We start from the raw sequence: 17,993 nt of genomic DNA on the forward strand, positions 1-17,993 counted from the left end.
GATAGCTACACTGGGAATTGATGCCTTCATTAGCTTTTTCTGTTTGTTTTTGAAGAAAGCCAGACAGCGCTAGTTTGCATAAAAAGGACACATACTAAAATCGGCGATTCAAACTTCGTTCGAGTGCTATTAAAAGAATAACCGACAAACGTCGGAATTGCTCTCACACGACGCGGGAGCTCTAACCTATTGCAGCCTGCTTCAGTTAATGGAAGAATGACGCTATTAGGTTATTATATATCACTAATAAGAATTGAAATGAATCAGTGACACCAACTTCGGCGTTTTATTTTTCCTTGAATTCTATTAGTGAACTGCCGCCAATTGATTTCAACTGTTTAAAATTGTGAATCGGAAAAATTTGTATTACTCAAAAAGTCAAGGACGAAGAAGTCAATCATAAAGTCAAAATTTTGCATAAAAAGACGGTTCCAAAAATCGCTAAAAACGTTTGAGCAATTAAAACCTTAAAAAATTAATCAAACCAAAACCGAACGCGCATGTTAGTAAGCATCTCTAAAGTTGCTCAAACACGGCCGCACTGTCAAAAATTTCAAGCCACAAAAAGCGTTCGATCTACTCCGACTTCCACGACCAACATGCATTAACAATCCGAATGCCTGAATCAAAAGACGTGTTATGTAAAATAATAAATTTGTGACAGATTTGAAAATGAGTTAGTCAAGCATTATCATTTACAAAAATATGTTAAATGCTGAGTGCTATTGCATGATCTTTGAAACTAAATGAATCTAAATTGCACAATCATGAAAATTTAGAGAATTGTATTTTTAAATGCTTTTCGTAAGAGCTACAAACAATAAATAACGAGATCTCAAATATCCCCCAATAATATCTCAAAACATCTTTTTATCATTTTTTAAACGTAACGTAGGGAAAGCTTCAAAACGAAACTGAAACTAGCTTATTCTTACTGTTATTTAAATATTTCTGCACCCACTTTTAGAAAAATCAGTACTTTTGTCTCCACTCTAGCGTTGCTCTAAGTTTGAGTTCTTTGAGAAAAAAGTAAGGTTACAGTTCAGCGGATATCATTGTGTTGTTAGATGCAGAAGGAGGCAACGTTGACGAGTTGTAGTTCATCGGTCGCCATTTTTTCGGCTCTTTATTCGTCTGCAACGATGCCCGGAACCCTCCTGGTCCTCGACCCTCTGCCGAGGATAGTCCAACCAAGCCCGGCATTGCAACGGCACCTTTAGGAGGCATAAACGGAACTGCGGATGTTGGTCGAGATCCCGGACCCGAATCATAACCTCCTCGACCACCTCCCCATGTCTGGTTGGGATTGTATCGGTGTCCTTCGCCATCGTAATCTTGGTTCATTGAATTGTTGATTGAAGTTTGAGAAAGATTCAATGTTCGATGTCCGGACGATACAGGCTGTATCGGGTTAAACACTCGCGCTGGCGGTCTTCGATCGTTCATCATTGAAGCCTTACTCATAGCTTCGGCCATGATTTGAGCTCCACTTTTCATGGTGGATTCCAGCGGAATTCCTTCCGCCGCCGCTTCCCAGGGTGTTAGTTGTTTAATGACACTGGTCATTGAAGGCAAGCGTTCAGGTCGCGACTGGTGCATTTTGTTCAAACTCTTTTCAAGAGCGTCTTCTGTGATTCGGCCTGTTTTAATAGCTTCAACAATGCCGTAACTCTTTTCGCGTCTGTTCGTTTCGTCAGTGACCCATCGCAGAGATTTCTCGTGTCGCTTTTGAAACATGGAAGAGCCTCGACCCCGTCCACCTGAAGTAAACAGTTTGTTTATGATAATCGATATTAATAAATGCGCTTTGATGTTTTCCCGAAATTGAATTCTTAACAGTGGCATCTCGTAGTGCTCTTTGGCAAATAGTGATTTTTTCCTTTGCTTTATCAAAATTTTTCCTAAACTAACAAACTCTTCTTTTATGGCAATTTTGTTGAACGTTGGCTACATTTTGAAAGCGCGGGGTACGAGGCAAAAAATTTCAAGTCAAATAGTCCAGAGTGGTAAAATGCTCTACATTTCACAATTGTAGCATTTTGAACCAATTCTATTTTCCGTAAAACATTGTTCTGAAAATAAGGAAAAGTAATCTGGTTGATGCATAACAACAATAGCCTATCAATTCATATTGCAGAATAAGTTAGCCAAACAAAGGTTTACACGCAAATAAAACAGCCGTTGAGAGGCTGACGGTGTCTATTAATTATGCAACTTAATAGGAGTGTATAGCTAGAATGACATGCCTTTCAGATCTCTCACAATCATATTGCAGACATTAGGTGTCACAATGTTATGTTCACATGGCTCCTCGTCCGACAGATCCACATCGAAATTTGTCGCCCGAATGACTCGATGTCTGCCCGATTCCGGGTCGTAGACTGAAAACTGCTGGGGTGGGTGGTGGTGATGATGGTGATAGTTGTGACGTCTCAGATCGTTCGCTCTGTTCAGAAGTTCCTCAGGATTCGGAGGAAGGGGAATTCCGGACTGGATAAAGTCCTTTGCGACTAAAGAGCAAACATTTTGAAAGAAACACTCAATTTTTTTATTTTTTTTTTGGGGGGGGGGGGGGGGTGGGATTTTTCAGGTGCGAGCTGATTTCAAGACCACGCTTTAAAACCTGAGAAAATAACCGGACCTATTCTGCCTGTTTTCTTCACTAGATCCGATGTTAAAAATATCACGTGTGACATTGATAAAATATACAAGCTCAGTAAACTGGGGGAAGAAAAAACGGGTCTTTCCCATTATAACCCCCCCTCCCTCCCCCCAGTTTAGCGGTCAGATAACCTATAGCCCCTCCCCACCCATCAGAGTAAACATACCATAATGGGACTCTGTCATGGGGGCGGGACTGTAATGGGAAGGACTCGAAAAAACAACTCACTTCTCTCAACTTTGTGCTCCTTGGCCTTCTCTTGCAAATCATCCAGAGTGCTGGGAACAGTTGCAAACTCCCTCAGGGGATCCACATTGCGACCATAGCCCTCGTACGTGTACTGAGCCGCCCTCTCCTAAACATTCAGGTTATTCGATAGACGTTCGGGGTTTATTCGATAGACGTGGAGCTAGGATTATTTTCAAAACCTTTATTTTATCACTAGACCTCTTCTCACAACTTTAAGGAAGCCTTCTTGATACAAAATAAGGAGTTGGTAAAACATTTGATCAGTAGATTTTCCCTTCTTCTAATCCTTGCTTGCATGCTAATGTAACCCAATTCTAAGCCCCGATTCCAGCCAGAAATTTTGAACCCTCTAGCTCTTCTAGTTTGAGAAATTTTTTCTATCACCGGGGAGGAACAAAGAGAAACCAAACCACAGCTTTCTAATCGAAATATTTTGACATTCACTCGTCACAACGTAATGGACACAAGGAGAGATAGGGGAACTTTTTTCTACTTTTTTTTTTATATATTTCAGAGAAAAGCGTACAAAAATTATCATCATTTAACACGGGGCAGATATTAGGTGGGTTTACACGACCGTGTTTGTCTACCACTCTCCCCGATTGTAGTATTTCTATTTAAATTGATATTGTTTGAAGCGGAAAAAATAATTCTTTTTTTCTTGAATTTACATTGGCGCCTAGCAGCGCACCGGCAGAAGAACAAACATAACCGACTAACGTCGGGCGAATTGCTTTCAAACGACCGTCAGCGCAGCAGGGGGATCTTTGGCTGCATGGGGCCCCTACGTCCTGAACGATGTGTAGGTGATTGCGAGGGGGGAGGGGTGATGTAGGGGCGGCTTAGGGGTAGGGTGGGGGTTGTGGGATCAATTTCTAAGAATCACCCTTCACACCATAAGTATAAGCCTCCAAAACAGTTTCTGTCATTCGCATACTTGGAAACTAGTGAACTGAAAGGCTCTTTCTATCCCGTTTTTGGGGACCAAAAATCTAATGGGCCAGACGAAAAATCGGTCAATCAAAAAAACGCATTAAAAAAGGCCAAGAGAATTAATATAATTGCTACAAACATTGTTTGAGAGCACTTAACAATGATTTTCTAAAAAGTGCTAGTTAGGTCATTTATGATAAAAACAATTCTACCATAATTGAGCGCTAATGACGGTAATAGATGATGACATCACGCCACATAACAGCAGCTGATGCGAGGCATCAATAAAAGAGTTAAGGAAAGAGAGCGTTTGTTAGAGAGATAAAACGTGAACAAGAAAGAGAAGGAAAGAAATCCCAACCGGCAGAGAGAGAGAGAGATAGAGAGCTAGAAATATTTTTCATGATGAGATTGGACTCCGCAACTTCTAGGTTTCTATCCTTGTGAGTAATTAAATCATAGAAAAGAAAACTAAAAAGTACAAAACTTTAAGTTTCCTGATTTTGCAGTGAAAAATGTTCAAAATATTTTTTGTCTCTAAGGTCTGTCAAGTAACCCATCTGCAAGACTTAAAAAGTTTTGTCGGCCAGTAATGATCGCTTAAAATAAGAAAAGGACAAAAATTTTAAACATAGCCGGCAGATTGCCGGAAAATAGCCACGATAGACGCTTGTGGCGTTACATGAAATGAAACAACTACAGAAATAAAATAGACAGATCGACCACCAGTCCTTTAATAGACCACTACACTTTTTGGGTTAGCTTCGGACTGTCATTTTTATGAGACACATAAGCTCTATAAGGAGAAAGCCCTAATAGGGCTTTTCAAAATTAGGATCTTTTCCGTTTGTGCCCCCGCAGCTGAGTGAGCGCATATTATTTGCACCCCCAGATGCACGTACAATATTTGGGGGGTACAAACGAAAAAGATCCCAAAATTAATATTCGAAATCAACAAAAACTCAAGAATCTAAAATTCAAGAATTAGGGCATATGTTTGGCACTACTTAGATGCACACTATTGACCTTTAATAAGTAAATGTTCATAAAATTTAAAGTTTCATAAGTGAGCTCAGAAGTCGAGTGAGGTAAGTCATTGAAAAAGTCAATTCCAAAAGTCACGGTATGACGAAACAAAAATCTGTTAGACGAAGTAAAAAAAATTTAGGGGCGCTATAATAGCCGCCTAGAATTGAGGACGCGGCTATTAAAAACTGCAAATTCTAACAAAATTTTGCTAAAATTCGTGATATTAATATCTTCAGAACCATTTCACTGTCTACTCGAGAGACTATCCAGTATTACTAAATCAAGACTTAATAATTTTCCAAAAATTTGAAAAGAAAATTAAATTCTACCAAAAAAATTGCTTAAACTCGGGTCATTAAAATATTGATAACCATTCCATTAATTCTAGAGAAAAGCATGCAGTAACCTATTATCAAACCCTAGAGGAGGTTCCTTTGCTCTTGAGGCTGGAGAAACCTAAAAAATGACAAAAATTTTACTAAAAAACTAGAAAATGCGTGATGTATGAAAATGTTAAAACCGTTCCATTACTAGTCGAAACTATTCAGTAACCTAATATCAAACCCTAGAGGAGGTTCATTTACAGCTAGGGCTGAAAAAATGATTAAAAACTTGAAAATTGCGAAAATTAGTATAAATTTGCGTGTCTTTGTTCGGAGTATCAAACCATATAGCTCTTAAAATGGTCATAAAAAGTAGACCTCAACCAACTAAGCCTCAAGTTCCCAGACTGGTCTAACAACAATTCGAAAAATGACGAAAAAACACGAAAAAATGCTACATTTTGGGCCCAAAAACTAAAAATGATCTTTTAACCTTAAACTATGGCCTTCCCAGTAGATTCACCACACTAAGCACCCGAAGGACTACTAAACGCGGCTCAGGGCCTCTAATGAAACTTAATGCCCGCTGGGCGCTACCTTTTTATCCCGTTTTTAAGGACGAAAAGTCAAATGGGGCAGACGAACCATCGATTAAGCGCAAAAATCACAAAAAAGACCAATAGGACTATTATAATTAGAAAAAACTTCGTTTGAGAGCAATTAAAAACCTTCTCTGTTTGATTGATTACTTTGGTCATAAATCGAGGGCTTCAATTTGTTATGGTGACGCGGTGCAAAAATAACGTACTAGCGTCGGACGAATCGCTCTAAACGGACAGCCGAGGCGTTGGCTTTGGTTGCAGCTAGCTTAAGTTTATGGAGGCCAGCCGCACTGTGACAGAGAAGCGTGGCGGGGAAATACACCTACTTAATTGCCCTTCACACTATAAAATCGGCTTACTCAGCAGCGAACCTCACACTTAGAACCTAGGAATTCTCAATGCCCCGGGGCTTAACCATCTCATCGCATTTCTTTTGGTATAAATCAAAATGCTCAACAACGCGAAAAAACATTCCGGAACAAAAACGGTTAAGCAAAAATTTAGCATAACAGAGGCACACATCACAAGAACAAGTGCTTCCAACTCCCATCTAGAGCAAATAATAACACAGATGACTAGAGTCATTAATCCGTTCAAATTGTCAACATGTATTACCTGTCGTCGTCTGAACATTCTTCCGCCCTTGGCTTGCATGTTTCTGGGGTCAAACAGAGACTGAGAGACCAACTGGGCCATCTTCCTAACTTGTTCAGCTGAGGGGAACAGGTCCTTCGCATACACGCCCACTTGCCACGCCTTGTTTGTGTCAGAGTTCCTTCGTTCCAATGTAGGAGGCCCTTCATCTGTAAAACAACGCATGTACTACAACAAATTAACCATAATGCGTTGAAACAAAATCGATATTGATACGCCATCTTAACTTAAACTCCTTAAACTTCCTTTAAAAATTTAAAAATTTAGGGCGTACTAATTAATTTTGCATCGGACAAACTGTTCAAAAAAAGTCTGTTACATTAATTAATTGGAGCGATTTTACACGCAAGATTAGGAGTGAAATGAGGTGGGGGATTCAAGTAAGGAGGCGGGGATAATGGAGTTGGGTGGTGGTATAAACTGCTTAAAAAAACTGCCCACACACGCCGTGATTTTTATGCCTTCTCAGCAGCTTTGGTGCTCTTTTTTCGCAACAAATTAAAATTATAACCATACGGTTAAATATAGTTGAAACCAAAAATACTTCAAATCGTTCAAATGAAATAGTAAACATTAACAAATTTCTTAAAGAATTACATTATAAAATTTTCTTCCGATTTTTTCCTTCCTAAAAATAAAAATAACTTTTAAAAGCTCCTACGTTACTATTCAGAGAAATTTTTTTCATGTTGTGAGAGCAAGAAATCATTCAACGATTTCTTAAAAACGTTTTCATTTTTTTAACAACCGAAGCCACTGTGGTAATTTATTCCATTTTTGTGCGCATTGACGAACAAGCGAATTCATTCCAAAGCTGGTTTCAGCATTCTGTATAATTTTGAATTGTTTTGTTCGAGTATTGTGATAAAGACTCAGATACCCGTGAAAATTTTCAGAATTTTCTGGCCTGGCTATATTATAATGAAATCTGATTAGCGATATTTTTGCTATTATAAGCTCAGCTGGTAGGGTCTTTGTCTGGATTAGCATAACTCGCGCTTTGTCATACTTTTCGCGTAGAAAGCACGCCTTTATGCCCCAGTTAATCTGTCAGTTAAGGCGTTTTAGGTTTTCTGTAGATAAATTTTGAAAGAGATTGCCGAAAGTGTGAAAGCAAAAGTGATTTAAGAATAATGCGCGCGTTCAGGGGAATTGGATGTCTTATAAGGTAAAATGATCTCATAGAATGAGCCATCTTTTTTAAGGTTTTATTCAGCAGCTCATCGAAACTAAGATTCCTGCCAATTTGAATACCAAGATATCTGCAACTTTTTTGTGTTGTGAGAACTTCGTTTTTGTAAAAAATAGATCCGAAATCAGAATTATCGCGCGAGAAAGTAATCGAAGTTAGTTTGTTCATCTCTACATATTTTTCTGTTTTTTGTAAAATTTCTATGACTTTTCCATGTAAGCTACTTTTCTCTCCACAACAGACAATACTTAAGCCATCTGCGAATTGAATTACTTTTTCCGTTGTGTTTATATTAGATGAGAAATCGTTCACATAGAAAAGAAAAATGAGTGGTCCTAAAACAGTTCCTTGTCGCAAACCCTGATACACAATTTCACAATCAGAGAACATGCCATTCAGTTTTACCTTTTGTCTGCGGTTGGCAAGAGAAGAAAACAGTAATTCTTTCGCTTCCTGGGAAAAAAAAATTTCGATTTTTTTAAGGAAAATGTGATGCGAAATGGAATTAAACGCTTTTGCAAGATCTAGCAAAATAGCAACAGTTTCTTTGCTTTGATCCAAATTAGACGAATTTGTTTCAATCAGTTCTAAAACTGCATCTGTTTCTGACTTTTTCTGAAATCAGAACTGCTCTTTATTTATAATTTTATGCTTATCAATGAAATCAATCATCTTAGTCAGAAGGCGGCGCCCAAAGATTTCTGCAAAACTCGGAGTGACAGAAATTGGTCGATAGTTTGTACTATCTAATTTATCACCTTTTTTGAAAATTGGTGTTACATAGGCTAGTTTCATTTTAGTTGGGAAAATTTTCTTAATGCACTCATTTAGGGCGAATTGTAGATGTACGCCTATAGCTAACGTGCAAGACTTTATGAGACCAATTGAGATTTCACCAGGTCTTGCTGCTTTGTTATCGTCCAGCGAGTCAATGACTGAAAAAAGTTCTTTTCTAGTCACAGTTTTGAATGTGAATTCAGGTATATTAAGTTTTTCAGGGTATTTACAAGTAATATCCGAACCTTCGAAAAAACCTAGATTAGCAAATGATCTAGTTAAACAATTGACGATATTTTTGGTTCCCTTGAAATTTCACCACTGTCTAATCTGATTTCATCAACCTTGACACTTTTTTCACTCGGACTGGTCTTCTGTTAAATGAATTTCCATTTTTGCTTACTTTATGGTAGTTTTTGGAAGAATTTGATGCAAAAATCGTTGTGCGCCTCCCTTAATCTCCTATTACCTAAGTTTCTTAAATGCTTAAATTCTTTGTGCGTCTCGCTGTCAGGGACTATTTTTTCCATTTATTGAACAAAAAATGTTTTTGGGCAATCAAATGCATCAATTCTTTTGTTAACCAGGGCTTAAAATTCTTAAAATTTTCTCCCCCTTTTTCAACAGTCTGAATGGGTGCGTGTTTTTCAACAATTTTCTCAAAAATATCAATGAAGGAATCAAATATATTGTTGCCATTCTCACATTGGTACATTTTCCACCATTCGGTAAGGGCAAGATCTCTGTTCAATTTAGAACGTGAGAAAAGTCAAAAATTTCTTATCGTTATTATGTTGTCACTCTCAGATTCCAATGAGAGGTTTGATTCGAAGATAACAAGAAAATTGTCGGAGTTAATAGGGGGGTTGTTGTGACATTGTAGGCAATTTTTTGATCTTTCGAAATGAAACAGTTATCAATAAGTGTAAATGTTTTATCAGTACATCTGTTTGCATCCCTTAGGTTAACAATTTCTCATCCTGAATTTGACGCAAAAATGTCTAGTGTACTTTTTTGTCTGGTTCAGATAATTCAGGTTGAAATCCACCAGCAAAAAAGTTATATGTAACGCTATATACCTCCGATAGTTCAGTACTTAACTGATCAAGAAATTACTCAAGACGTTTGTTTGGGCAATAAGAAACGTTAACAAGTAATTTTCAGTCAGAGAGTCAGTTATTTCAACCCAAATGGTGTCGAAAAAACTCTTATCAACCGTTTTAATGCTTGATTTAATACTGGCGGTAAATTTTTTCGGCACAAAAATACCTACTCCTCCGCCCTTTGAAGCCCCTGTTTTCTCTGATCTACATTTCCCAAAGAAAGTATGCGATGCTGTTAAAAACTTATCTTCAATATTACAATCAATGTCCAACCAGGATTCAGTTACAGCAACAAACGTATTAATGGGAGCTGTTTGCAAAAAGTTTGAAAACTCGTCAATCTTGTTTTTCAAGCTTTGACAATTAATAAGGAAAAATAATGGCGAATGGCTTGATCCCCTCTTTTTTAAGTAACTTGAATACTCAATCAAATTTTCCAGTTGAGGCCCTGGGTTCAATTCAATGTCACCTGACAGCATGAGACGTACAAGTGAACAAAATAGTAAAAGTTTTAGGAAGAAAACAAAAATGTATGAAAGAACTGTTTTAAAAAAAAAACAAACATTAGGTTTGTTGGAATACTTCTTTTCATATGTTCGTTTATGAATTTCAGTATGGTTATCTCTTCCCATAAGTATACTGAAAATTAAAAATATCAAGAAAAGTCGCATTGTTCAGATTTTCAAACCATCAACCAAATTTATAATGAGTTGGAGGTAAAAAAAGTCTTCTTTTGGATGGAAACCAAATTTTTTCCAAAGTTTCCGTTGATAATTCTCGGTTTGATTTCAGTTTTCGACACCGCAAGCCCAAGATAAACGTAGAAATTCCGAACATTTCTGACAAGTTTAGGTATACCATGACTAACTGATGGGTGTACCCCATCATTGCAGATATCTTTCGTTTCCAGTATATTATTCAAAAGAACAACGTCAATATCAAAAACGCCACTCAACTCCGTTGCCACATTTTCTAACGCTTCATTATATTTGTCTGTTTTCATTATTTTTGCTGCGACCAAAAAAACCATCTTTAACTGGTGGAATTTTGCACAGTGCTATTTTGAGTGGTGACAGTTTCTTTATAATTTCCGACGCAGATTCCATTAAAATACTAGCTGTTTCAAAACCGCTATTTCCCGAATCAATATTGTTATGTCCAACATGTATAATAAGATTTTCAATCTTGTGATAACCGTTGCATTGTTTTACAATATTGAATAAGTCTTGAACTTTAGCCGAACGATAGGAGTGTATAGCTGTGCTTGGGTTCAGATCTTTTGCTTGCTTTTTTGTATGTACTATCCGAGAGAATATGTGCCTTTGTCGATCTTGGTATAAACTTTCGATAAAAAATCTTGGTTTGTTGTTGATGCTGTTCAACTTTGTTGTTGTCATGGATTTTGGTTCGATGTTTTTTCGTTTACTTTGTCAATGGGATTATCAACCATTTTGCTATTTTGTTATCGGAGGAAAGCATTTTCATCTTTTAGTTGTAACAATTATTTATTCAAATTCAAACATTCACTTATCAAGTCACTTCTTTTTCTTGCTCTGTACACTTAGAGACTACATTTCTACATCGAGTAAACAATGGAAAAAATGCACCAAAATGGGCCCAATGTCTGCCTTTTTAACCTTGAAATAAAGCCTTATTAGCAATAGGCATATTGTGAAAAACGCAGATATTCAGAGTTTGACAAAACTGCGACTCAAATTAATGCCATTAGGCATCTAACAGTTTATGCACTTTCACCATTGCCATCCGAAGTACAGATTGCGTGTATCTGCTTGAAGTCGCTGAGAACTACTGGTGGTATCGAGTACAGCGTGGCCTATCAAGATGCTAAGCCAAAATTTTCTGCGGGGTCACGTAACTTTGCTTAAAGGACGAAACTTACCATTTTAAAAATGCACGGAAGTCAACTTCTGGCTATGCATATAGGAACCTCTGGCATTTCTATTGGTAATGTAGTCTTTCGGCGTTTTTAAACTTGCACGGGCGGGTTTTAAGCAAAAGTTTCAAGTAAACAAGTCTTGAAAAACAGCCAATTCAAATTTTGATCCCAAACACTAAAAAACTTCGATGCGTTATTTCCAGATGAGATCGCACCTGCAAGCTAAATTAATACTAACTGCTATAAACTACAATTGAAACGTATGCATGAAATTATATTAGAAAAGTTCAATTCAACAGAAAACATCTAAAACTATAATCTTAACTAATAAGAACTCGACAAAAAAAATACCCAACAGATTTACAGTCCTACGGGTATCAGCTCCAGAGAGGTGAAAAAATCAAAGACATCCGGTAAATTGCCGTGAAATAGCCGCCGCTGACCGCGGCTATATAGTAGCCTCCCCCGTTGAGGCGCACATCGGGATTGAAACAGAAAAAGAAGAAAAGGTAGAAACTGACAGGTTTTTTTTCAAAAAAATCAACCAATCTTCTAACTTGGTGTTTAGTTCATTAGATTCTAAAATAACACATCAATTGGCTTCTAAACAAAATGATGCTAAGATTAGTACTAATGTCAGCTAGCAATTATTCTAATAAACTTAAACTAATAAACTCTGGTAACCTGAAGCACTGTGACTTAGTGATAGGGTTTTATTGGTTTATCCCGTTTTTTTTTATTTTGCGCCTTCGAACTTGACCAAATTCATTATATTGCTTAGTTCATTGAGTGAATTTATTTAGTGAATTAAATTTAAAAAATAATTGAATAAATTTAAAATACATTCAGTTGAATTAGTGAGTGAGGTAAGTCATAAACCAAACGTGAAATTCGTGACTTATGTGAAACGAAAAGTGATCGAAAGGTAAAAACGAATTACAAAACAAAAACAAAACAAGACAAGTCATCAAAAACAATTAAAAGAAATTTCACTGTTTTAACAAAAAAAACTATACCTAGAGCTGGCTAGAAATGGTCTTGAAAAACCCTTTAGAAAAATTAAATCGAAGACACAGGAAAATCGATGTCACATTGCTGCATGTGAGCAACAAATCAAACAGCGAGACACCGAATTTTTTGAAGCACCGTTTCCTTACTCAAGTTCAAAATTAGAAAAAATTCATGTCGCAAAACCAATCGCTTTTTCGCTCTATCTCTTGTTCCGGCGTGACCAAAATTATGACTTCAATTTGACTTCAAAAATCATTAAAATGTTATCAGGAAAGTCATCATTAATCGACAGATCTTAAAAGACAGCACCCCAAAACAATTCAAATTCTTTAATTGTAGAACAGGAGAGCGCCTAAATGTGTGTGGTTAAACTCTTACGATTAACAGGAGAGCGCCTAAATGAGGGGTCAAACTCTTACGATTAAGAACCGCCCTTCACACCGTGAATTTATGTCTCCGCATACTTAGAAACGAGAAAGGCTCAACCACTTAATACCCTCCGGGCTTTACCTGTTTATCCCGTTTTTGAGGACGAGGAAATAAAATCGTTTAACAAAAAATCGGTGGATAAATCGCTTAAAAAGACCTCAGGACTAATACAATTGCTACAAAGTTAGTTTGGGAGCAATTAAACAGTCCAAGTGTTTTTTTTAAACGAAAAATAATTTCCATAAAACATTTTTCCAGCTAAGAGCCAATTTTCGGTACAGCCGGAAGCAAAACAAGGCAAATATATTTTTTAAAAAATGGAGCGCTAGGGACAAACAGAATAGATCCACAAATATGGTTGAACTTAGAGAAAACAGGAAAAATACACCGGCAACAATAATTGGTCACGTGCCTCTTTTGGATTTGATTGGTTGCCAGTGACTGGCACTGACTTGGAGCGGCCTCGTCACATCCAGAGAAGTCACGCTGGATATCCGGCTGCCCATGCTGCTCAGGGGGCGCGGAGGGGGATGAGCTCCCCCACTAGGGGTATTACCCCCAAATGGGGCATTGCTAGGAGGGATGGAGGCTGAAACGACATGGTTAATCAGGTTCATAATTGATCAGAGTAGTGTAACGGTAAACGTGAGCAACGATTAGTAAAAAAAAACTGATGAGAGTGATCAAAACTGATATCGATGTTTGGGCTGCAATCATTGCCCTGCAAGGTCGGAACCGTCACGGTAGGAATATTGGATCTACACCCCCCCCCCCCCCAACCACCTTCCGTTAAATATTTTTTTCCATTTATAATAAGACTATGCATTAATAACAGTTCCGCAATAACAATATGTAGTTGTAGTTGCACTACACATGCTGAATTTATTTTTAAGAAGGTCGCAAGTGACCCGATTGTTTAAAGACAACTATTCCAATCATCTCATATACAAAAATCTAGCAAATCCAAACATCATCATCCTCCCATTTTTAGTTAAGACCAAAAAAACACCAATAATGACAAATGCATGTATCAGTTATCCATTAAATGATATTGTTAAAATTATTCGTTACTCTTTTATTTGAAAAACTAATGATTAGTATTAAAAATAAAAATAACTTTAGTTGATAAACTTCTTGGTAAGTATGAACCACATATCGGAAATCTAACAGCATGTAAAATAACAGTTTACATGTAAGAGTTATATTCTCTACCGATACATGTAAACACAAAATAAGTAAACAAGTCAAAAAGGGGACTTCTTTCACTTTTTCCAATTCTTCACACTCATTCACGTTTGTGACTTGAAACATGAAATTCAGAATTCCAAAAATGTTCCCACAAACAAAACCCAAGAGTCAAAATTCAAAACGCCTTCAACAGAATTTTGGAATAAGCCCAACTCAAGTCTGGGCCTAAAACATAAAACACTCTTCGAGCCCAGAACTATTTCTCAGTTTACCTACTTTGTGCGTAAGCTGCGTTAGAACGCCTATGCAATCTTTCATACATTTTCACTTGTACCTAGAAATTTCCAGCCCTGAAACGTAGATTTAGCCTAAATTACTCAAATTGTTAAAACGCCAACTGCTCCAAACCTAAAAGTGGGCTAAATGCGAATTTCGATAGCGAAGACCACAGCAATAATGCAAGTCAAAATGCATTACAATATTATTACGCGTAATACACAAACGGGACAAATTTCGTTCCAGCGAAATCAAGTCTTTATAAGGAAACCCGTTGGCGGGTTTTTACATTTCGTTTGACGCAACCTACTTCATAGTGAAACTTTGTTCTAGACTTGGGGCTAAGACATTTATAAATCGCAGCTGTTCAAATCTAGTCACGCATTAAGTGGTGAAACTAAGTACCCCTGAACGCAAAATTGGTAACTTAGATTTGAGCTACTCCGAAATCTATAAAAACAGAAAAGTGTGAACACAATTTTATCACATTCTAAAGAAAACAAATTATTTTGTCTTCGTTCAAATCAATAACATGTCTCCATTTTAAAAACAGTACAGTATTGAAATCTTTGTCAAAACAAAACCAAAAAGACTGAAAACAAACATTATCGCAAAAGAAAGTATTGTTGTCAGAATGCATTATTCTAAAAGAAAGCCACTAACAATGGAGGTCACAAAACAATTGCGCAAAAATTCCGATAACCTAAGCACGTTTTTTATCCAAAAATGCTGAATATTGAAATGACAAGTTTCGAACATTCAAGCCAAAACTCAAGGTTCAATTTTATAAGAAGCTTCAGACGTCAAGCAACTTAACTTATAGAAACCTTTTTTAAAAAACGTTTCAGATAAACAGGTCAATAGAAGTGAGACAATACATGAACTTGATTGGAACGATTTCGGTTTAAATTTTGAAGGAAATCCGAATAAGAGCACAAAGAATATCTAACACGGACGGGAATTATTTTGGTTAACCTGTGAACTGTGTTTACATAAAAAATGAGTCCAAAACATGACCTGCTCAGGGAAAGTAAATGACCACGTCAAACCAGGACGTTATTAACTTAAGTAAAAGCGCTTATCGCGTTATCAGTTTTTCCCGCAATAACGCATCAAATCCATTTCTTAATAACTTTATATTAACCTTGTCTTTAGTCTTTACTTAAGAATGAGGCAGTTTTAGTTGCGGTCAAAGAATTTGAATCTTTTCTAAGGACTTTGAATCTTTTTTGAATCTTTGAATCGTTCAAAGACTTTGAATCTTTTCTGAATCTTTGAATTTAATCAAATCTGTAAAATTCAAAACCAAAAAAAGTCAATGATTTAATGCAATAAAATGATGCATGAAACATAATCGACTTATGTCAGACGAAATTACTCTCAAACAACGTCGAGCGGTTGTCTTCGGTAGTGGCCAGCAGGTGCTTAGGTATGCTAGCATGGGGGTCAAGCAATGGGAGAGTGCGGGCATGGTTGGGAGGGCTGGGCGAAAGGGGGTTCAAATCGCCATGCTGAAGAGGGTGGACGGAGGAGTTTTTGGGGCGGTGCCAGAATGGGTTGCAACTTAAGAACCGCCCTTCACACCATGAAATTGTCTCCTCCAAACAGTTTCGATGTATCGCATACTTCGTGACAAGGAAGGAGTGAGGCTCTAAGAGAGCTGCTCAGCCACTTAATGCCCTCCTGGCTTTACCTGTTTATACCGTTTTTGAGGAGGTATAAACAAAGGGTCAGACGATAACTTGGTCAAGCAAAAATCGCATTAAAAAGACCACAGGACTAAAACAATTGCTGCAAACTTTATGTGTAATTTATAAAATCCTCGAGACTTTTAGATTTTGGTTAGTTTCAACTGTTGGCAGCTCTGGACAGAACAAAACAATACACAATCGACCTGCTCCCTGAAGTCGGATTGCAGATAAATACTGTTTAAAGAACTATTCATAGCTAAACTTTCACGTTAAACTTTCATGATAACTTTAAGGACCTTGATTGCAGGCACCAGAGAGACTGGGCTTGCCTGATCCCGCCGCAAAAACCCGTTTCTCGCAGTCTGTGTACAGTGTGTATGGATCCTGGGAGCGGTTGCCCGCTCGTAGTTCTGCCGCTTAGAGGCGTCCATACTTGAGAAACCGACAATACATGGCACTCGAAATTACTGAAGACACAAGAGGAAACACTATTGCAAGTGAAATAGACCTCTCTAACCATGTAGTACTTAACGAAAAAGCCAGCACAAGACTAACTGGTTCTTGTAAAAGCTCCCCGGACATCAGTCTCGCCAGCGCAAACATAGCAATGAAGATCGACTGGCGTACGGAGTACGCATTAGGCTCAGACCATTTACCAATAGCTCCTTCCATCACCTGCGATCATCACACAACACCACAAAGCTTTCATCAACTTCCGCAAAGCTGACTGGGCAAGTTTAAATTTAACATTGAACAAAAACTGAAGAAACAACAAAGGCCAACAGATGTCTACCACGCTGAAAATATTTTAAGGAAAACCATATATGCAGCGGCTGTCAGGCATATCCCAAAAGGAAGCATCAAAACAGTGGTTGCCAATATTTCCAGCGAAGCAGTAAAGCTTTCTGAAAATAGATGAAATTGAACGAGAACATCCAGGGGACCCCCAATAACACATCTAAACCAGGAAATAAACACACTTGTTCAAAGTCAAAAACGCAAGAAGTGGATCAAGTTTGTACAAACATTTATTCACAGAGGCAACAGCTCTAAACTCTGGAGCACAGTAAAAGGACATTCGTCAAGTACTGCTAAAACATCTGCAAACAGAGCCATATACTTTGTCGTTAAGAAAACTACTCCTCATCATGATCCAAGGAAATGCGCCACCAAGTTTAATCAACAATACACTCCACGCCCCCAGAAAAAAGAAAAACAGAAAAGAAACACTAAGAACTATAAGGAAACTGGAAATAGAGGGCAGAATGTTTAACTGTAACACAGTGAAAGAGGTTATAAGAGACACAAAGAAATGTAAGGCGCTGGGCCCAGATAGAGTAGTGCCAATCCAATTACTCCATCTAGGTCCCACAGCACTGAGATACCTCACTCACACCATAAAACTTTGTGAACAGTGCAAAAATCCCGAATATCTGGAAAGTTGGCCGGGTTTTACCCCTACACAAGCCGGGAAAACCCATAGATGAATTTAAAAGCTTTAGACCAATTGCACTCGCCGATGAAAAACTAACAGAAAAACTTTAACTAAGTGACTTCATAGAATATCCACTAAAAAACATCAGCATGGTTCTAGACGACCTGAGCACTCCAAAACAACAGCTCTCAATAATGTCACCAAAAATGTACAAAAAGGCCTTAATCAAAAGAAACCCTGCAACCGTACTCTACTAGTAGCCTTAAACCTCATCGCCGCTTTCGACACGGTTGATCAGAACCTACTACTAAAAGACATATTCGAGGCACCACTACCGAATAGCACTAAAAGATTGGTTGCTTAATAATTACAGGGCAGGTTTCTTACGTAGAATATAACAATAGAAATATCCGAAAGATATCAACATCACGTCTTACGCTGATGATATAAATTCAACTGCATCTCACATACAGGTCGAAAAATTAAGTTACGTCATAACTCCATACCTAAAGACTTTACACGACTGGCTAGAATCAAGAAGA

At 37.6% G+C, this 17,993-nt stretch overlaps 1 protein-coding gene across 4 annotated transcripts in view; it reads right to left on the reverse strand.

Moving 5' to 3' along the window:
- Positions 1-637: 637 nt before the first annotated feature.
- The window catches only part of LOC142348224 (uncharacterized), a 196,178-nt gene continuing 178,822 nt past the window's right edge, over positions 638-17,993 (reverse strand). For all 4 annotated transcript variants that reach the window (XM_075399505.1, XM_075399504.1, XM_075399503.1 and 1 more), the window contains exons 4-8: positions 13,274-13,450; positions 6,414-6,601; positions 2,891-3,017; positions 2,247-2,510; positions 638-1,760 (exon numbers count right to left, since the gene is read on the reverse strand). In XM_075399505.1, coding sequence (XP_075255620.1) covers positions 1,036-1,760; positions 2,247-2,510; positions 2,891-3,017; positions 6,414-6,601; positions 13,274-13,450 — 1,481 coding nt within the window. In that variant the 3' untranslated portion in view covers positions 638-1,035. The remainder of the gene's footprint in view (positions 1,761-2,246; positions 2,511-2,890; positions 3,018-6,413; positions 6,602-13,273; positions 13,451-17,993) is intronic.

Source organism: Convolutriloba macropyga, chromosome 10 (genome assembly GCF_964194025.1).
Source record: "Convolutriloba macropyga chromosome 10, txConMacr16.3, whole genome shotgun sequence".
NCBI lineage: Eukaryota > Metazoa > Xenacoelomorpha > Acoela > Convolutidae > Convolutriloba > Convolutriloba macropyga.